The 18,820-nt window shown below is 46.4% G+C and overlaps 2 protein-coding genes and 1 long non-coding RNA gene across 4 annotated transcripts in view; 2 read left to right on the top strand and 1 right to left on the bottom strand.

The window, feature by feature from the left end:
• The first annotated feature begins 464 nt into the window (after positions 1-464).
• Positions 465-2,069, top strand: LOC121641562 (glycogen synthase kinase binding protein). The gene is made up of 2 exons (XM_041987791.1): positions 465-1,699; positions 1,781-2,069. The coding sequence occupies exon 1, from the start codon at positions 1,018-1,020 to the stop codon at positions 1,513-1,515; it is 498 nt and encodes a 165-aa protein (XP_041843725.1). The 5' UTR covers positions 465-1,017; the 3' UTR covers positions 1,516-1,699; positions 1,781-2,069.
• A 10,197-nt stretch (positions 2,070-12,266) lies between these two features.
• Positions 12,267-14,791, top strand: LOC121641568. 2 transcript variants are annotated; one of them, XR_006010715.1, is made up of 3 exons: positions 12,267-12,308; positions 12,412-12,908; positions 12,987-14,791. It is a non-coding gene; the product is annotated as an uncharacterized LOC121641568 (long non-coding RNA). The 2 variants fall into 2 exon arrangements; XR_006010716.1 differs by having other exon boundaries at positions 12,412-12,856; positions 12,987-14,717.
• Positions 14,792-17,486: 2,695 nt separating this feature from the next.
• Positions 17,487-18,820, bottom strand: part of kcnv1 (potassium voltage-gated channel modifier subfamily V member 1) — a 63,693-nt gene continuing 62,359 nt past the window's right edge. Inside the window, exon 4 of the mRNA XM_041987744.1 lies at positions 17,487-18,073. Coding sequence (XP_041843678.1) covers positions 17,547-18,073 — 527 coding nt within the window. The 3' untranslated portion in view covers positions 17,487-17,546. The remainder of the gene's footprint in view (positions 18,074-18,820) is intronic.

Below are 18,820 nucleotides of genomic sequence, written 5' to 3' on the forward strand. Positions count from 1 at the left end.
AGTTTTTAACCTGATTTTATTTAAATCATTTAATCAAAAGTTAATCAGCCCTTGAAATAAATATAGAAGTTGTATTTGTGCGCGCGTGCGTGCATGTGTGGGTGTTCCAGGAAGTTTGTGTTGGTTTCACTTTGTGTGTCACACCTGAAGTCCTTTCACACGCACACAAAACACACACGCACGAAAACACAGAGGTGTGTGTGATTGGCTGGCGTACCACGTGGTGTCGGTGATAGTAGCTCCTTTTATGGTGATGAGGGCTGAGAGGAGCAGCGGGTTCAGCTTCTCAGAAACAGAACACCGTGTTCTCACACACGCGCACACAACGTGTCCTCGTGCTATTGTCTCTGTACACACAGTGCACGTCGTCTCTCAGATCAGCTGTTTCCACGCACAGGTGTTTATAGAACCCAGTCCGACACCGGTGCAGGTTGCAGCAGCTGCTCCGGGTCACACATGTGAACAGAACCCTGATAATAATAATCACACAACACACTCATCACCAGGTTAAAGCACGAGCCTGCTCACGCGCAGGCTCTGGGTTCGGTTTTGATCAGGTCGGTGCGGCAGACTGGGAGACTTTTAAGTCTTTTTACAAGTAGAACCGGGTTTATTAGGTCCGTCGGACCCAGCAGCAGACAGCATCAGATTATGTAATGTGTCTTTGGACGGATCGGCCCATAGCGGCGGGGGCACGCGCTGTGGCGGGAAACCCGGTACCGGGACAGCCCAGAACACTAGACTGAAAGGACCAGGGATGTGTGAAATGTAAGACATTATTTTAACCGATAAGAGGTCGGTGTGACTGGATCCTCTCCACCGGTGTGTCGGTACCGGTTCGTCTCCACCGCTGCCCCCTGCAGGGTAATGGTACGGTCCGCCACACGTCATCTTTTGTTTACAAATCAAACGGCTTGTTGGTGCTGAGCGGCGTGCTGAGAGCGAGCAGCGGCCCGGAGGCTTCATTCATCCCGGCCCAGACAACAGAACCGAGCCGAACCCAGAGAGTCCGGCAGGATGCCGTGTCGGAAGGAGAACTACATCTTCCTGGAGCAGTCCGTCACCGTGGGCTCCAAGGAGGTGGACGCGCTGGTCACGAAGATCGGAGAGGCGCTGCAGCTCCACAGCAACAGCAGCGGCCATCAGAAGACGGTGTCGGTGTCCGTGTCCTGCCTGCACGGGGGCGGCGGCGGCGTCAAACCGGTGGCCGGCGGCGGCACAGCCGCTCCGGCTCAGAGGAGCTGCTGCATGCGGCTCCGTTCGAACCGAGGGCACCGGGGGAGCAGCAGAGCCAGCCCGTACCACATCCCCGGCTCCAGCGGCGAGCAGGACTGGGACCAGATCAGACCGTGGACCAGGAAGCGGATCAGCGTGGAGGAGAACGACCCGCACCGGCTGCTTCAGGAGCTCGTTTTATCCGGGAATCTGATCAAAGAGGCGGTGAGGAGGCTGCAGTTCTCCGGGGCGGACTGTGGAGACTTCCCCCGGACAGCGGACAACCTGCCCTGCTCATAACGGAACCGGGACCCAGGAAAAAAATCACAATGGAGTCGATCGGTAGGATGAACGGGATGTACGCAGACCATCTGGACCGAATCAGACCGGGTTCCGGTTCTGTTGGAACCCGTTACACCGTGTTTGTAACGCAAACAGTTAGCCGAGCTAGCTTGCTAGCCGGGCGGCTAATCAGCGTGTTTATGTTCGGGGGGGGGGGGCTCGGAACCACCCGAGGCTTTATTCTGGGGATCTTAACATGCGGGTATTCTTTTTTTGGGGGGAGGGGGGGGGGGGGGGGGGGGTTACAGTGTTTTTGTTTACAGTCTCGTGCTGACTCTAGTACTGCCCCCACTCCCGGACAGCAGCTGTTTGTTTTTGTTTGTTGGGGAGCTGCACGTGACGAGACTGTGGTGCTTTCACTTGTTTGGAATTCCAGCAGGATTTCAGATGTTTTTGTTTGTTTTCTATTATTTGTTTGTGTAAAAATCACGTGACTGCTTCGTACCGGAGCTCTGACCGTTCCTGACTGATCAGGACCTTCTGTTGTCTTAATAAACACACCTCTGTTTTCACCTGCCTGCGTGTGTGTGCTGATTAGCAGCCTTTAAATACTCACAGCAGAAAAACATGTTTGGACGGAGGAGGAGGAGGAGCAGGTGATGAAGGCTCCTCCTGCCGTCCCGCAGACAGAACCATGTCCCGCTGCGCTTCCTCCGGAACCGGCACAGGCAAGGTTTTATTGGGCCAGACAGAACCAGCACCCACCGCTGCATTCACGGAACCTCGGAAACCTCAACTTCAAATTGCGTTGATGAGATTTAGATCATTTTATTCCACTTTCCATAGATGTGTATTAAAAATGAGAAATACTCGAAAGTGGATAGAAAGTCACGCAGAGGGTTAAAATTCATCAGTCGAAATCCTTGTTTGTGCAAACTTGGTCAAATCAATGATTCTAATTAGGAATTAATTTGTTATTGTGCAGGAGACATGCTTCTCGTCTTCTTAAGATACATCACAATTAAAACGGCTTCAAATGGATTCAGAAAAAGAAAAGTAGATTAAACCTCTGTTTTCACTCAGATGTCAGTGAAGATGGAGAACAGCTTCATTGAAGCGCTTTATACATCTGTTATAGATCATCATCGTCATCCTCGTGGTCCTTGTACTCTTCTTCTGGTTTGTTATTCAGGCCACCACGGGTGCATCGGTCAGAATGCATGAAGATAAAAGATTTAATTATTTATTGTAGTTGAGCAAGGTGAACAAGGAGAGGACCATCTGTAGGCTTATTGGTAGGGACTGTGTAGGTATTTTGAAGGTGTGTGTGGTTTCTGAAGCAGAAACATGGCAGCAATTAGCCATAAATAAACATTAGTTTTCTGTATAATTCACAACCAACACTAAAATAATTCCAATAACATATTCAGCCTGAAAGAAACAGCCGAGGTTATGGATAGAAAACTAGTAGAATAGCTGAGCCAAACTGGCTTATTACAGCTTTACCCACCTAAACATGATGTTAAACTGGAGCAGGTTAAACTTTATTAAACTCACTGCTGCATGAACGCACACAAATGAGAACAAAAAAACCAACAGAGCCGCTACTCTCTCTACATCTACTTTCCCTTTTTTCTGGCGCAGTGAGCATCTATTAATCCGCCAGTAACACACACTCTTCCTTACAGTGCTAATAATTTAGAAAAAAATACACATGATAGAGCTGATCAGTTGTTTATTATTACTGTTTGACCATGACAACACAAGGGTGGGTGAATATATATTTATATATATATATATAGATATATATTTATATATATGTGTATGTGTATATGTATATATATATATATATATATATATATATATATATATATATATATATACACACATCTGATATTTATCGCGGGGGCAGCTGCCTAAGCAGGGAAACCCAGACTTCCCTCTCCCCGGCCACATTCACCAGCTCATCCGGAGGGATCCCGAGGCGTTCCCAGGCCAGCCGAGAGATGTAGTCCGTCCAGTGTGTCCTGGGTCTGCCCCGGGGCCTCTTTCTGGTGGGACGTACCCCGAACACCACACCAGGGAGGCGTCCAGGAGGCATCCTAACCAGATGCCTGAGCCACCTCATCTGGCTCCTCTCGATGTGGAGGAGCAGCGGTTCTACTCTGAGCCCCTCCCGGATCACAGAGCTTCTCACCCTATCTCTAAGGGAGAGCCCGGCCACCCTGCGGAGGAAACTCATTTCAGCCGCTTGTATTCTTACGGTCACCACCCACAGCTCGTGGCCATCGGTGAGGGTAGGAACGTAGATCAATTAACTGCTCAAACTAAAGGGTTCCCCTCTGCAGATCAGTACTTTGTGAGTTTATTACTGTAGAATATTGCTTTATTGCTTTAGTTCACAAAAACCAACCAGTTTGGCTAATTACGGCAAACTATTAAACACTTAACAATGAATAGTTTTTCTTAAACTCTGTTACACAGAAATATGTGTTATTTACATTAAATTCATCTGTTCAAACCGACTAAAACATAAAACAGGAAGTCTGGTCTTTACGTCCAGTCCTCACTTTGTTGTAGGAATTTGAAACATTCAGATTGTTTGAAATGTTTTATTAACTGATCACGAATCTGCAGAGAAAAGAAAGAAATCAAACAGATAACGAAAAACAAACCAAACTTTTTCAAAATATGAGAATGTCACAGTCAGAAAGGACAGAGAAAGTCCGACATGTGTCCACGTTGGACAGGTTCGTCCTCGCTGCATGTCTCCACGTAGGACAGGTTCGTCCTCGCTGCATGTCTTTCATATTTTACTTGTCATGATGGAAAACAAACTGCTAAAAGCAAACGTGTTTCTGTAATTTCATACTTTCATTAAATCGTTCTCTACGTTCACCTGCAGGTTCGCTATGAGATCTATGAAGAGAGGCTGAGGATTTCTAACCTGGAGCTGAGAAATTCAGACCATCTTTCTTTCTGACATCATTGCTAAGAACAGCAGTAAAACTCGAGCCTTGTTTACTGTTAACAGGCTAACTGATCCTCCTGGTCAGTAACCCAGAACTTCTATCCAACCGGGCCTGGAATGAGTTTGCTTCTTTCTTTACCGACTACATCCAGAAAACCAGGCAGTCAGTCAGTGCTTCCATGCCAGGGGAGGACATATGTCCCTGTGTCCACTCAGAGACATAAAAAACCAGGACACACTTTTCTCCAGTCAGTCCTAAAGACCTGGATGAGATCCTTGTCCATCTGAAAACCACCACTTGCTGTCTTGACATCCTGCCAACCGGGTTTTTAAGAGTGTTTTTAGGATGCATGGCCTTAGATATTTTCCAGGTTGGAAACACGTCTCTGCTTTCAGACGTCTTCCCTCAGACCCTAAAAACAGCCGTCATCTAGCCTCTACTGAAAAAGAAAAACCTGGACTCGTCCCTCATGAGCAGCTCCAGGCCGATATCAAACCTCCCCTTTCTTAGTCAGGTTCTAGAAAAAACTGTCTTACAACTTCCTGACACTAAATACCTGTTCTGATGTCGACCAGTCAGGTTTCCTGTAGTCCTGGACACAGACCCGGGAGTGGTCCTGGACTCAGACCTGGGAGTGGGCCTGGACTCAGACCTGGGAGTGGTCCTGGACTCAGACCTGGGAGTAGTCCTGGACTCAGATCTGGGAGTAGTCCTGGACACAGACCCGGGGGTAGTCCTGGACACAGACTCGGGGGTAGTCCTGGACTCAGACCTGGGAGTAGCCCTGGACTCAGATCTGGGAATAGTCCTGGACTCAGACCTGGGAGTAGGCCTGGACTCAGACCTGGGAGTAGCCCTGGACTCAGACCTGGGAATAGTCCTGGACTCAGACCTGGGAATAGTCCTGGACTCAGACCTGGGAGTAGCCCTGGACTCAGACCTGGGAATAGTCCTGGACTCAGACCTGGGAGTAGGCCTGGACTCAGACCTGGGATTAGTCCTGGACTCAGACCTGGGATTAGTCCTGGACTCAGACCTGGATTTCAGCAGTTATATTAAGACAGCTGTGAAGTCGGCCTGTTTTCACTTAAAGAACATCTGGAGGATTAAAGGACTGATGACTCAGCAGGATTTAGAAAAACTGGTCCACATTTATCTTTAGTAGACTGGACTACTGTAATGCTGTCCTCACAGGTCTCCCTAAAAAGTCCATCAGACACCTGCAGTTAGTCCAGAACCCTGCTGCTCCAGTCCTCAGTAAGACCAGGAAAGTAGATCCTAGAACTCTAGTCCTCACTAAGACCAGGAAAGTAGATCCTAGACCTCTAGTTCTCACTAAGACCAGGAAAGTAGATCCTAGGCCTCCAGTCCTCACTAAGACCAGGTAAGTAGATCCTAGACCTCTAGTCCTCACTAAGACCAGGAAAGTAGATCCTAGAACTCTAGTCCTCACTAAGACCAGGAAAGTAGATCCTAGACCTCTAGTTCTCACTAAGACCAGGAAAGTAGATCCTAGGCCTCCAGTCCTCACTAAGACCAGGTAAGTAGATCCTAGACCTCTAGTCCTCACTAAGACCAGGAAAGTAGATCCTAGAACTCCAGTCCTCACTAAGACCAGGAAAGTAGCTCCTAGAACTCCAGTCCTCACTAAGACCAGGTAAGTAGATCCTAGACCTCTAGTCCTCACTAAGACCAGGAAAGTAGATCCTAGAACTCCAGTCCTCATTAAGACCAGGAAAGTAGATCCTAGAACTCCAGTCCTCACTAAGACCAGGAAAGTAGATCCTAGAACTCTAGTCCTCACTAAGACCAGGAAAGTAGATCCTAGACCTCTAGTTCTCACTAAGACCAGGAAAGTAGATCCTAGACCTCTAGTCCTCACTAAGACCAGGAAAGTAGATCCTAGAACTCCAGTCCTCACTAAGACCAGGAAAGTAGATCCTAGGCCTCCAGTCCTCACTAAGACCAGGAAAGTAGATCCTAGACCTCCAGTCCTCACTAAGACCAGGAAAGTAGATCCTAGGCCTCCAGTCCTCACTAAGACCAGGAAAGTAGATCCTAGACCTCCAGTCCTCACTAAGACCAGGAAAGTAGATCCTAGGCCTCCAGTCCTCACTAAGACCAGGAAAGTAGATCCTAGACCTCTAGTTCTCACTAAGACCAGGAAAGTAGATCCTAGGCCTCCAGTCCTCACTAAGACCAGGTAAGTAGATCCTAGACCTCTAGTCCTCACTAAGACCAGGAAAGTAGATCCTAGAACTCCAGTCCTCACTAAGACCAGGAAAGTAGATCCTAGAACTCCAGTCCTCACTAAGACCAGGTAAGTAGATCCTAGACCTCTAGTCCTCACTAAGACCAGGAAAGTAGATCCTAGAACTCCAGTCCTCATTAAGACCAGGAAAGTAGATCCTAGAACTCCAGTCCTCACTAAGACCAGGAAAGTAGATCCTAGAACTCTAGTCCTCACTAAGACCAGGAAAGTAGATCCTAGACCTCTAGTTCTCACTAAGACCAGGAAAGTAGATCCTAGACCTCTAGTCCTCACTAAGACCAGGAAAGTAGATCCTAGAACTCCAGTCCTCACTAAGACCAGGAAAGTAGATCCTAGGCCTCCAGTCCTCACTAAGACCAGGAAAGTAGATCCTAGACCTCCAGTCCTCACTAAGACCAGGAAAGTAGATCCTAGGCCTCCAGTCCTCACTAAGACCAGGAAAGTAGATCCTAGACCTCCAGTCCTCACTAAGACCAGGAAAGTAGATCCTAGGCCTCCAGTCCTCACTAAGACCAGGAAAGTAGATCCTAGAACTCTAGTCCTCACTAAGACCAGGAAAGTAGATCCTAGACCTCTAGTCCTCACTAAGACCAGGAAAGTAGATCCTAGAACTCCAGTCCTCACTAAGACCAGGAAAGTAGATCCTAGACCTCTAGTCCTCACTAAGACCAGGAAAGTAGATCCTAGACCTCCAGTCCTCACTAAGACCAGGAAAGTAGATCCTAGGCCTCCAGTCCTCACTAAGACCAGGAAAGTAGATCCTAGACCTCCAGTCCTCACTAAGACCAGGAAAGTAGATCCTAGAACTCCAGTCCTCACTAAGACCAGGAAAGTAGATCCTAGAACTCCAGTCCTCAGATCTTTACACTAGCTTCCTGCTATTAGTTTACAAAGACCTGAATGGTTTAGGACCAGAATCCATTTAGGATCTTCTGGTTTGTTACAGACCAGATCCCTCAGGTCATCAGGGTCAGGCCTACCAGTCAGAACTAAACGTGGAGAGGCAGCGTTCAGCTTTTATGCTCCTCACATGTGGAACAAACTCCCAGAAGCCTGCAGGTCTGCTGACTCAGCAGTTTTACATCAGAGTTCAAACTTTTCTACTTGCTGCCTTTTATCAGAACATCTGTTAATTTCCCACACTGGAACTTTATTTCTGGCTTTTATCTGCTTTATTTTAGCTTTTTTCTTTCTTTTTTTAATATTTCTTTTAAAGGTTGTTTTTAATGCTTGTTGCTTCATTTTAACGTTTTAAGGAAAGCACAGTGAATTAAGAACGCCCACTTCTGTATGTTAAACATTTCTGTTTAACTCGTCATAGCCCCTCGGTTTCATTAAGCCAAACGTGCGGGTCAAACCTTTATCTCCAACCAGCCAAACTTCTAGCTTCAGCTGGACTGGTCCCTGACGTCGGCCTACCTTTCAGACTGGAGGGAAATCCTGTCAGATCACAGTAAAACCTTCAGCTCTTTGTTAATTTCAAGTTGATGAAATATTTTCATTGTGAGAGGCGTTCCACGCTCTAATTGTCCTCCATATTAATCTGCAGTGAAGTGGCGGCGCTGTCAGGAGACAACCAGGGGTCCAGGAGGCCGGGTCGGATTCTGCGGGTCTCCGGTCTGCAGGCACATCCTTCCTCTCTGCATGTAACCAGGCAGACAAGGAATTTCCCAGCTGGGTGTAATCAAGTTTAATGAATGACTCAGCAGAAATAAAGAACCTCCTGATGTGCCTGCCCTACCCAGGGACCCAGAGCCTGTTTGGACCAAACCAGTAGATCTGAATCAGCTACGTGAACCCAGTCTACCCAGTAAACCTGGAGATGTCTGGCTCCATCGTGTAGGAGGAGCTATAATCAGGAGGTTTCATAGTCGATGTTCTATACAAGTGAATCAGATTATTCCTGAGTTCTGGTTTCAGGTGTCAGTTCAGTGGAATCTGGATTAAACAGGTCTGCAGCGCCCCTCAGAGGCAGCAGGGTGAACAGCTGCTGGTGATGGAGGAACGCTTGTGGTTCAATTCAGCTTTATTTATACATCAGCAGATAACAAGAAGTCATCTCAGGTTGCTTTTAGTTCCTTAAAATATTAACCTAGCAAAGGAAAATCTCCACTAGGACCAGAACCAGAACCAGGAGGGAAAAACCTCCATCAGAACCAGGAAGGATGGCCATCTTCCTGGACCGGCTGGGTGTGTAGAGGACAGGAAAGAGGGGTGAACCAGCAGCATGAATCTAATCCAGGGATTCCAGCTGAGGAAGAAGAGAAACACACATGCCGGCTGTAGCTCAGGAGGAAGAGCAGTCGTCTTTCAACCGGAAGGTTGGTGGATCGATTCCAGGCTTCCACTGACTACATGCCGAAGTGTCCTTGGGCAAGACACTTAACCCCACGTTGCCTCCCGATGTGCCTATCGGGGTGTGAATGTGTGTGTGAATGGGTGAATGTGATAAGTAGTGTAAAGCACTTTGAGTGATCAAACTGACTGGAAAAGTGCTTTATAAGTACAAGTTCATTTACCATCCATTTTACCATGAATGACAACAATGTCAGATATTACTATTCACACACACACACACACACACACACACACACACACACACACACATATATATACATCTTGTATGGACTGGTGTCTTGGATGGACTGGGACACAGTGTCAGTGACGTGTCCTGAGATCCTCAGGTGTTTCGGGTTTCACATCAGACACTGTGACCCCGGTGACCCAGGTGACCCAGGTGGGGAACGTTGCAGAAGCAGCGTTCTACCGTGGACTCCTTTGCAGGGATCTGGTAAATCCTGATGAGTGTGAGCGTACGCTCTCAGTAGTTTTAATATCAAACATGCGTCTTTCTTCGTGTCTGCAAACAGCTTTAATATCTAACCCGTAGTGTGAAAGGTAATAGCTAGTTCTGAACAAATGTCATCATCTCTGGTTTTCTTCTGGACCGTTGGCGTCGCCGTTTCCTGTTTCTCCAGACTTTGTGCGTACGGCAGGATCAGAGTAGCCGTGGAGGTAGGAACATTGTCCCACCAGGTCTGGTTTTCATTAATCCCAGAAGATGACTAAAACTGGTGAACGCCAAGTTTAGAATTAAGACCCCTGGTCCACTCCTCCATCCTACCCCCAGGTGTTCTTCTGCAGTGTAATGGCAGTGGTTGTCCTGTAGAGGGCAGCAGAACATCATGAACTCTCTGGACCTGAAGGAAATCTTTCAGCTGCTGATCAGTCTGGTGAGCAGATGATTGGTTATTGGTTCTGTGATGATGGACTGACTGACAGGATGATCTGGTTCTTGTAAAGGTTCTGCTCAGACGGGGGGTCACCTGGTAGAACAGGAAATCTCACCTCCTCGGGAATATCATGATTCCACTGGGATAATGAGGTTATCCAGGATATCGGTTCTGACCCACTTCCTGTCGTCTCATTAACTGGCAGATCAGAGGAGGGAAACGGATTAACTGCAGCTAAATTAAGACTCAAGATTCCTGCCAATGGGAGACAGGAACAGCCCGAGGGATGGAAGGATGAGTGGGAACGCTGTGGACCATCTTTATATTTTTCTGGCTCAGTCATGAACTCAGCCAGCTCGGGATTCTTCAAATATCTGAGACGTCAGTTCCGTCCGTTCATCTTGAAACTGTTCCCATCCTCATGGATTCATGGGAACGATCAGATTCCTCATCAGGAATTCTGTCTGCAGGAAATCGTCCTCTTGACCTCTGCTGGAAACTTTCCTCCTGAACTGGTGCTGGATCACCATCTGGGTGGGGAAGCAGCTAAATGGAACCTTCATGGTACCTAAACCGGTCCTCATGGACGGCACCGGCCACCAGACCAGAATCGGCCCATCATGGACCTGAATGTGTGTGGTGAGTCTAACCGGACTGGAAGCGAGCAGTGCACGTGTCCTTCCCAGTGACAGCGAATCCGTCCAGTTCTGACCCACTTCTCTCCAAGCTGGCCTCATTTCTTCGTCCTTGAAATGTGTCGTCAGAACTGGGCCAGTGAGGGGTCCCTCTCTGGGCATTCTGGGGGACCTTAGGTGTGGTTGTTACCTGAACACCTGTTTCCTCCTGAACTCTGCAGAGAAGGTTCTGGTGCTGATGATGAAGATGATGAAGATAAAGCAGCTGCCAACGAACAGAACTTCTGTTTCTGCTGCTTCCTGTAAAGGATGAAGAGCAAACTATTCGCTGGGTGTCATTTCCTCTCCTTCTCCTTCGTGTCATCTCGTCTTTTTTCCAGGAACCACCTGTCGACTCCGGTCACTGACTTCCTGGAAGTTGCAGGTGTTGCTTAGCAACATGTTAGATGAAAGTTACAACAACTTTCCATCAGGATGAGTGAACGGAGGAGGCGGAAAGGCTGTGACGCTCATTAGAGGAAACATGGGATCATGTTCCGCAGCACTCAGAGGAAGCGGATAATAATTTAAATAAGACAAACAATAAAACCCACAATGTGACTGTAACATGTAGCGTGTAACCGAGCATGTAGCATGTAACGTAGCATGTAGTATAGCGTGTCATGTAGCATGTAGCGTGTAGTGTGTAACGTAGCATGTACCATGTAATGTAGTGTATAACGTAAGGTGTCGCGTGTAACATAGCGCGTAGTGTGTAATGTTGCATGTAACGTAGTGTGTAGTCTGTAACGTAGCGTGTAATGTAGCTTGTAGCATGTAACGTAGCGTGTAGTGTGTAACGTAGCGTGTAATGTAGCTTATAGCATGTAACATATTGTGTAGTGTGTAACAGCGTGAGAAGTAGTGTGTAGTGTGTAACGTAGTGTGTAGCCTGTCATGCAGCGTGTAACATAGAATGTAGCGTGTATTGTAGAATGTAACGTAGCATGAATTGTGTGTAATGTAGCATGTAGTATAGCGTGTCATGTAGCATGTAGTGTGTAACGTAGCGTGTAGTGTGTAACGTAGCATGTAACGTAGCATGTAGCGTGTAACATAGCATGTAGTGTGTAATGTAGCATATAACGTAGCATATAACGTAGCGTGTATTGTGTAACGTAGCGTGTAATGTAGCGTGTAGTGTAGCATGTAATGTAGAATGTAACCTAGCGTGAATTGTGTGTAATGTAGCATGTAGTATAGCGTGTCATGTAGCGTGTAGTGTGTAACGTAGCATGTAACGTAGCATGTAGCGTGTAACATAGCATGTAGTGTGTAATGTAGCATATAACGTAGCATATAACGTAGCATATAACGTAGCGTGTAGTGTGTAACGTAGCGTGTAATGTAGCGTGTAGTGTAGCATGTAATGTAGAATGTAACGTAGCGTGAATTGTGTGTAATGTAGCATGTAGTATAGCGTGTCATGTAGAGTGTAGTGTGTAACGTAGCATGTACTGTGTAACACAGTGTGTAACGTAGCGTGTCATGTAGCGTGTAGTGTGTAACTTAGCGTGTAGTAGTGATGCATTGGAGAAGAAAGTCAGGATTCTTGCTGTAACATAGTAGTAGTTATCCATCCATCCATCCATCCATTTTCTGCCGCTTTATCCAATTTAAGGTCTCGGGGCAGCTGGAGCCTATTCCAGCATTTTAGCAGGTGAGAGGCAGGTACACCTGGACAGGTCGCAGGAAGTTCTACTTCTACTTAAGTAATGTAATGACTTTACTTTTTGTGCTCTGTGACTTCCTGTTTCTGGCAGTGTACTGAGCGTGTGCAGTGACCTGTGATGTGACCACCAACCTGCGGCGTTTCCTCAGACAGCAGGATGATGTGCTGCTGCTTCTCCACCCCCTCCACCTCCTCTCCTCCTCAGAGATCTGAAATGTAAATGAGATGCTCCAGTTTCTGCTTTACCGAGGAGCCGCTGGCGTCAAGCTCAGAATCCAGGTCAGAGAGAAGGTCTGAGGTAGCGGAGGAGGAGGAGGAAGAGGGGAGGAGGAGAAGAGAGGAGGAGAAGAGGAGAAGAAGAGAAGAGGAGGAGGAAAGGAGGAGACGTCAGAGAGGAAGCTGCTGCACACATCAGGAAACATAATCCACCTGCTTCCATGATGGTTTTCCTTTTCACATAAAAACATCTGGAAAAACGATGAAGATCCAGGTCCCGGTAGGACGCTCTAGGTCCAGGTCCCGGTAGGATGATGAAGGTCCAGGTCCCGGTAGGACGCTCTAGGGCCAGGTCCCGGTAGGATGATGAAGGTCCAGGTCCCGGTAGGACGCTCTAGGTCCAGGTTCCGGTAGTTTGATGAAGGTTCAGGTCCTGGTAGGACGATGAAGGTCCTGGACCTGAATTAAATTCACCCCCTCTCCGAGCTGAGGACCCTGGACTTCAGTTGTTTGTAAAAGCGGGAGCTTTTTCCTGGAACGTGACATTAAAAGAATTTTATTTGGTTTTGTTCTACAGAGACGTCTCGCTCCATGATCAGATCTTGTGAACGGTTTCAGGACCAGTTCCAGTCTGCTGGTCATGCTGGAGTGGACCAGCAGACTGGACAGACCAGACAGACCTGTGAATCTTGTTGGCTGGTTTCTGTGGTTCTTGGTGAAGATCTGTTTCTGTCACATGTTCCTCTCAGTCATGTTGTGGTTTTTGTATTGACACTTCTGGGCCACCGTAGTGTTGTTCCTGTAAAACTATGCTGGAAATGACTTTGTTCTTCATGTTGATGCTTCATCACTGACGACAGAAAACAGGTGAACTCGTTAATCTGGACCTGGGTTGTTTCCTGCAGACTGTTAGAGTCTGCGAGCTACATGAATCAGAGTTTTGGACATTAGGAGATAAACTGTGATGAAGCTACAGACTGTGAGGATGTGGTCCAGTTCTGGGACTGCAGGATGTTACTGCTGCTCGTCCCACGTCATGGGTCCAGCAGAGTCTGCTTCTGCTCAGAGTCTGACAGCTTGTGTTGCTTCGTGTTGTCATGTGTTTATTTCCACTGAGCCAGAACCAGGACGGAGTCTGGAAGAGTTCCTGAGATCCATTCAGATTGTTTCTCCTCAGCTTCTCGTGTCTGTTTCACACTCACATCACTGACTGAGCACAAGATTCAGATGTGGCACAAAACTTTATTAACCCTAACACCAGGGCCATTTGACACCTGAGACATTCAGTTTTTACAGCTGTTTGTATCTATGTAGAGGAATAAAAACAGAATCGTCTGTAAATTCATTTCTAAAACAAGCACATGTGTAAATATGCAAATGAGTCTGCAGTCAAAGATTCGGTGCAGTAAAAGGGTCAAAAGTCTGATTATGGCTCCAAACCAGCACGAGGTTAAATCCACCCTGATCAGGGACTAACAGGACTTCTTGTATCAAAGTTTGGTCCATGTTGGATCATTTATTGTCAAGAATGTATGTTAGCTCTGGAGAGGCTAACAGTTAGCATCTCTAAACTTGTGAACAGCTAGATTAGAAGCTGCCTTGGCTGGTTATCACCAAGAAAAACTGGAAGCCGTTATACTGACAGCTCATTAAATCATCCACTGCTCTGGTTTCTAGCATGCTAAAGCTAACCAAATTAGCTGCTGTGTCAGCGTGTCTTCTTTTCATTTTATTGGCAGACTGTGTGTTACGCTGCTGCCACCTGCTGTTGACTTGGTGCTACTGCAGTATGAGGTTCACGTGCTGACGTCACTCATTACGACTTCCTGCTAAACATAAACAAAAATAATAAAACATAATTATTTTACTTCAGTGTGTTTCCTGATTTTTGTAAAAGTGAACATTTAATCCAGGATTCAAACCAAAGAAATGTCCAGGTCAGTAGCTAAGATGTGTGATATGGCTGTACGCTGATGTCTTATTTTTGTTCCTTTTACTGAGCCGTAGGAATCCAATTCACTTTATTCATACACATGTTCTGAAACACATGGTTACCAATGTGCTGCACATAGAAAATATAACTGTTAAAAGACAGAAACGTTCCACACAAAGAAAAACAATCTGCACGCCACAAAGACGACAGAGTATGTCTGAAATCTACCAAAACATCTAAAAACTACAAAAAACAAGATCCACTAGAAGAAATTACAAGACTTAAAACACTAAAACAGATTTAGATCCAGCTGAGAAACAATCTGCTGTTAGACAGGAATCATAGTGGGTCCATGATTCAGCAGAAAACCGCAACCATGTTCTGGATATTTATAACTTATAAAACTGCTTCTGAATCGGAACCAGCTGAGTTTATCATGTGAAGTAAATCCAAACAAAACACACCATGGGTAAAACCTCAGAGGAACCAGCGTCCTCGGACTTTCTCGGAGAGAATCTGCAGAACCAGAACCGCCATCTGAAACCATCTCAGTATCGTGCTTTCATGGCAGAACAAAATGTTTTAAATGACTGTGAATCCTTTCATTTGTTTTCTTTTTATGTACATTTTTCTTGTTTCAGGTGAATCCAGTTTTAATCCTTTCAAGCCTGACCCAACGTATAATGGTCAGAATACTCTCATTTTTTAAATCTTGAGTTATTATTGGCCTTTTAACAAAATGTAAAAAAACAAACAATAATTTTCATATATTTACAGTTTTTTACCGGGCAATGTCAAAGTTATTACAGTGCAAAAGGTGTCCAGCAGGGGGCAGAAGACAAGTATCAGATTGTGTTTAACAAGGTTTTTACCAGAGAGTGATACAGAAGGTCTCAGAAACCGGATCAGATGTGATACGTAAGACATTAAAGGGTTAATTCAAATTATGTTTTTTGCCTGACAATGTTCTGCGTAAGAAACACAAAATTAGCTTGTTTATTCAGTAACTAATAAACTAATCAGGACTAATTGTTCAGTAATGATTACATGATCTCATGAGATCTAATGAAACAGGTAATAGTTAATAGTTAGTTAATAGTTAATGACCAGTTAATAATAAAATGATTGAAGAACAAATTGGAAGTAATGGCTTTTCAGTCACTGAAAATGATTAACTTCTTGTCAAATTTAAAACAAGTAATGATTAATAAATGTTTAAACCATGATTAGTGAAATACGAAGAATGAGTGATGGATAAACCAGCTTAATGATTCATCATTAATAAATAAATGAGCCCAACACAGGAGCTGAAGTAAATATTGATGAGTTACCGAAGAACATACTGAAATATTCTGTATTAATGAATCGTTTGGCATATATTGGTTAATAAATGTGAGGGAACAGATCCCAGTGATCCATCACTCTTATTGGTAAATCCTCACCATTTTAACTCAGCTGTGAAGGTTTTTACCAGTTAGATCAGCCCCAAGACAAAGGACGGTTCTTAATACTGTGTGACGCTATACAAAAGACAGGAATAGATGCTACGCTTTAATACTTTACATTTTTACACTTGTAAATAAATGAGTTTTTTACAGACCCAGTTTTTTATGCAAGGCATCCATTCCAGGAGCAGATAAAACATGAAACTCTGAGTCACTGAAGGAACAAAACAAGTGACATCATCAGCGTAAAAGTGATCTGCTTAAAACCACAAATCAGCTGACCAAGAGGCCTCAGGTACAACAAAAACAAAATGGGACCAAGAACAGAACCCTGTGGAACTCCACAACACAGGCTGGACACATCAGACATGACGTTGTTGATAACAACATTAAAAGTTCTCCCTTTTATTTAAGAGGAAAACCACTGGAGGACCGATCCGGAAAACCCATCTCTGATCCAAGTCGATTTACTAGTATACTGTGGTCTATATCGAAAGCAGGTGTTAAATCCAGTAAAACCAGACCTGCAAAGCGACCCGAGTCTGCAGCCACCATAACATCACTGGAGACTTTCACTGGAGCAGATTCAGTGGGGCGTTTTCCAAAAACCTGGTTGAAAATAATCAGATAAATCCTGCTGCTCCATAAAGGACAGCAGCTGGCCTGCCACTAACTTTTCCACAGTTTTGGAAAGAAATGGAAGTTTCTGTTTGGGCATGTACTTTTTAGGCTCTGAGGGGTCAAGACTTGGCCTTTTGAGGACGAGGTCTACCACAGCATGTTGGAAGTACCTGGGGGCTGAGCCAGATTTAGAGATTAATTAGTTTTACCAAACAGCGGCCGACAACATCAGAAGTTTTTAAAAACAGCAAAGTTGGAACAACGTCAGCAGGACTGGAAGACGGTTTCATCTTGCCCACTAAGGCTAGCACATCCTGTAGGCTGGCAGGAGCGAAGGAAGAGCTCACAGGTGAAGTCCGTCGAACAAACATTTGTAGGGGAAGATTAACACCGGCCCTGATGTCTTGTAGTTTGTTCATGAAGAGACTCAGAAAGTTATTCCAGCCCTCCTGTGAGCGCAGGGGCATGAAGGGCTGAGGGCACAACAAGGTTTCACTGGTGTCAACAAGACTTTTTAAACTCTGACCTTAGTTTTAATTTTCATATCAAGAATACCACTAAAACGGCTTCCAGCTTCCTTCACTAGTCGTCCTGATTCCTCCTCAGGGACACCCTGACTTCCTGTTGCACTTTTATCACTAGTCGCATAAACCAGTCTTTACCTTTTTTACCATATTTATGTATTTTATTATTTTGCGTAATTTCTGGTGCTCCCCAGAAGGAGACCTCTGTGCCAGAGGTGGTGTCGGCCATGCCTGGGGATACCTTCCGTGGTATGGGTCTTTTGGCTGGTGCACTTGTCGGAGTCCTGGTTGCTTTGGTTCGGTCGACTCCGTGTGCAGGAGGGTCTTGTGATAGACTTTGTGGTGGTAGTGGAGGTGTGGTGGTGGAGATGTAGTAGAGGTGTGGTGGTGGAGGTGTGGTGATGGAGGTATGGTGGTAGTGGAGGTGTGGTGGTGGAGCTCGTTGTTCTACCAGTCCGCTAGGGACCCCTGCTGGTTCTTTGAGGTTCTACCACCAAAGCTCGTCTCCTCCGCTGCTTCGGGTGCTGGCTCTCTCACGGCCGTTCAACCTTAGCATCTCCAGGATGCTACGAGCGTAGGCATCCCTCAGGTTGACTCCTCCCCCCATTGCCCCTGGGGCCCCTGCCCCCACTGAGCCGCGGGCCAGCCTCTTCAGCATCTCGCCGTGCCGTAGTGCCGCCTCTTTCATCTTCAGGGTGAAGTAGCAGGCGGAGAAACGGTCGTTGATGATGGCGATGGGCAGCGCCAGGATCAGGATGCCAGACAGGATGCAGAGGAAGGCCAAAACCTTCCCCACCATCGTGTCAGGACGGATGTCCCCATAGCCCACCGTCGTCATGGAGGTGGTTGCCCACCACCAGGCAGCTGGAACGCTGGTGAAGGTGGTGGCAGGAAGGTCGTGCTCCAGGGCAAAGACCATCGTAGCAAAGATGGAGATGCCGACACCGAGGAAGAGGAGAAGGAGACCGACTTCCTCGTAGCACTGAGCAATGGTCATTCCTAGAGACTTTAGTCCTAAAGAGAGAGAAGAGAGATCAGAGACTTTAGTCCCGAAAAGGGAGAAGGCGGATCAGAGACTTTAGTCCTGGGGAGGGAGGGGACAGATTGGGGACTTTAGTCCTGGGGAGGGAGGGGACGGATTGGGGACTTTAGTCCCGGACAGGGAGAGGACGGAGCAGAGATTTTAGTCCTGGGGAGGGAGGGGACGGATCGGAGACTTTAGTCCCAGACAGGGAGAGGACGGATCAGAGACTTTAGTCCTGGGGAGGGAGGGGACGGATCTGGGACTTTAGTCCCGGACAAGGAGGGGACGGATCAGAGACTTTTGTCCTGGAGAGGGAGGGGATGGATTGGGGACTTTAGTCCCGGACAGGGAGGGGATGGATCAGAGACTTTAGTCCCGGATGACTGCAGTTTCTGGACAAGATGGGACCAGATCGTCAGATCCTTGTGCTGACTAGCTGCCATGTTTCTCCGTGACATGTAGTTTACCATCAACATGAGGAGTGGATGAATAATGCATCCAATGCAACGCTCTGTATAAATCTAATTCATCAATATTATTTAGTGTTGATGTTCTGGTCCAGTTGTTGGACTGAAGGTTTGGTTCTGCAGATCTAAAGACTTCTGTCTGGATCTGCTGCAGATTTTCCTCCTTTGCTTTTCTCCTCCCCTCTCTTTCACCCTCCTCCCATCATCTTTTTTATTATTCATGAGGTGAGTCTGAGGATCATTATCATCCTCCCTAAAATCAGTCAGATT

Source organism: Melanotaenia boesemani, chromosome 6 (assembly GCF_017639745.1).
Source record: "Melanotaenia boesemani isolate fMelBoe1 chromosome 6, fMelBoe1.pri, whole genome shotgun sequence".
NCBI lineage: Eukaryota > Metazoa > Chordata > Actinopteri > Atheriniformes > Melanotaeniidae > Melanotaenia > Melanotaenia boesemani.

Excerpts from the sequence above, each read along its gene's own strand:
- LOC121641562 (XM_041987791.1), top strand. The coding sequence starts at position 1,018 with ATGCCGTGTCGGAAGGAGAACTACATCTTCCTGGAGCAGTCCGTCACC.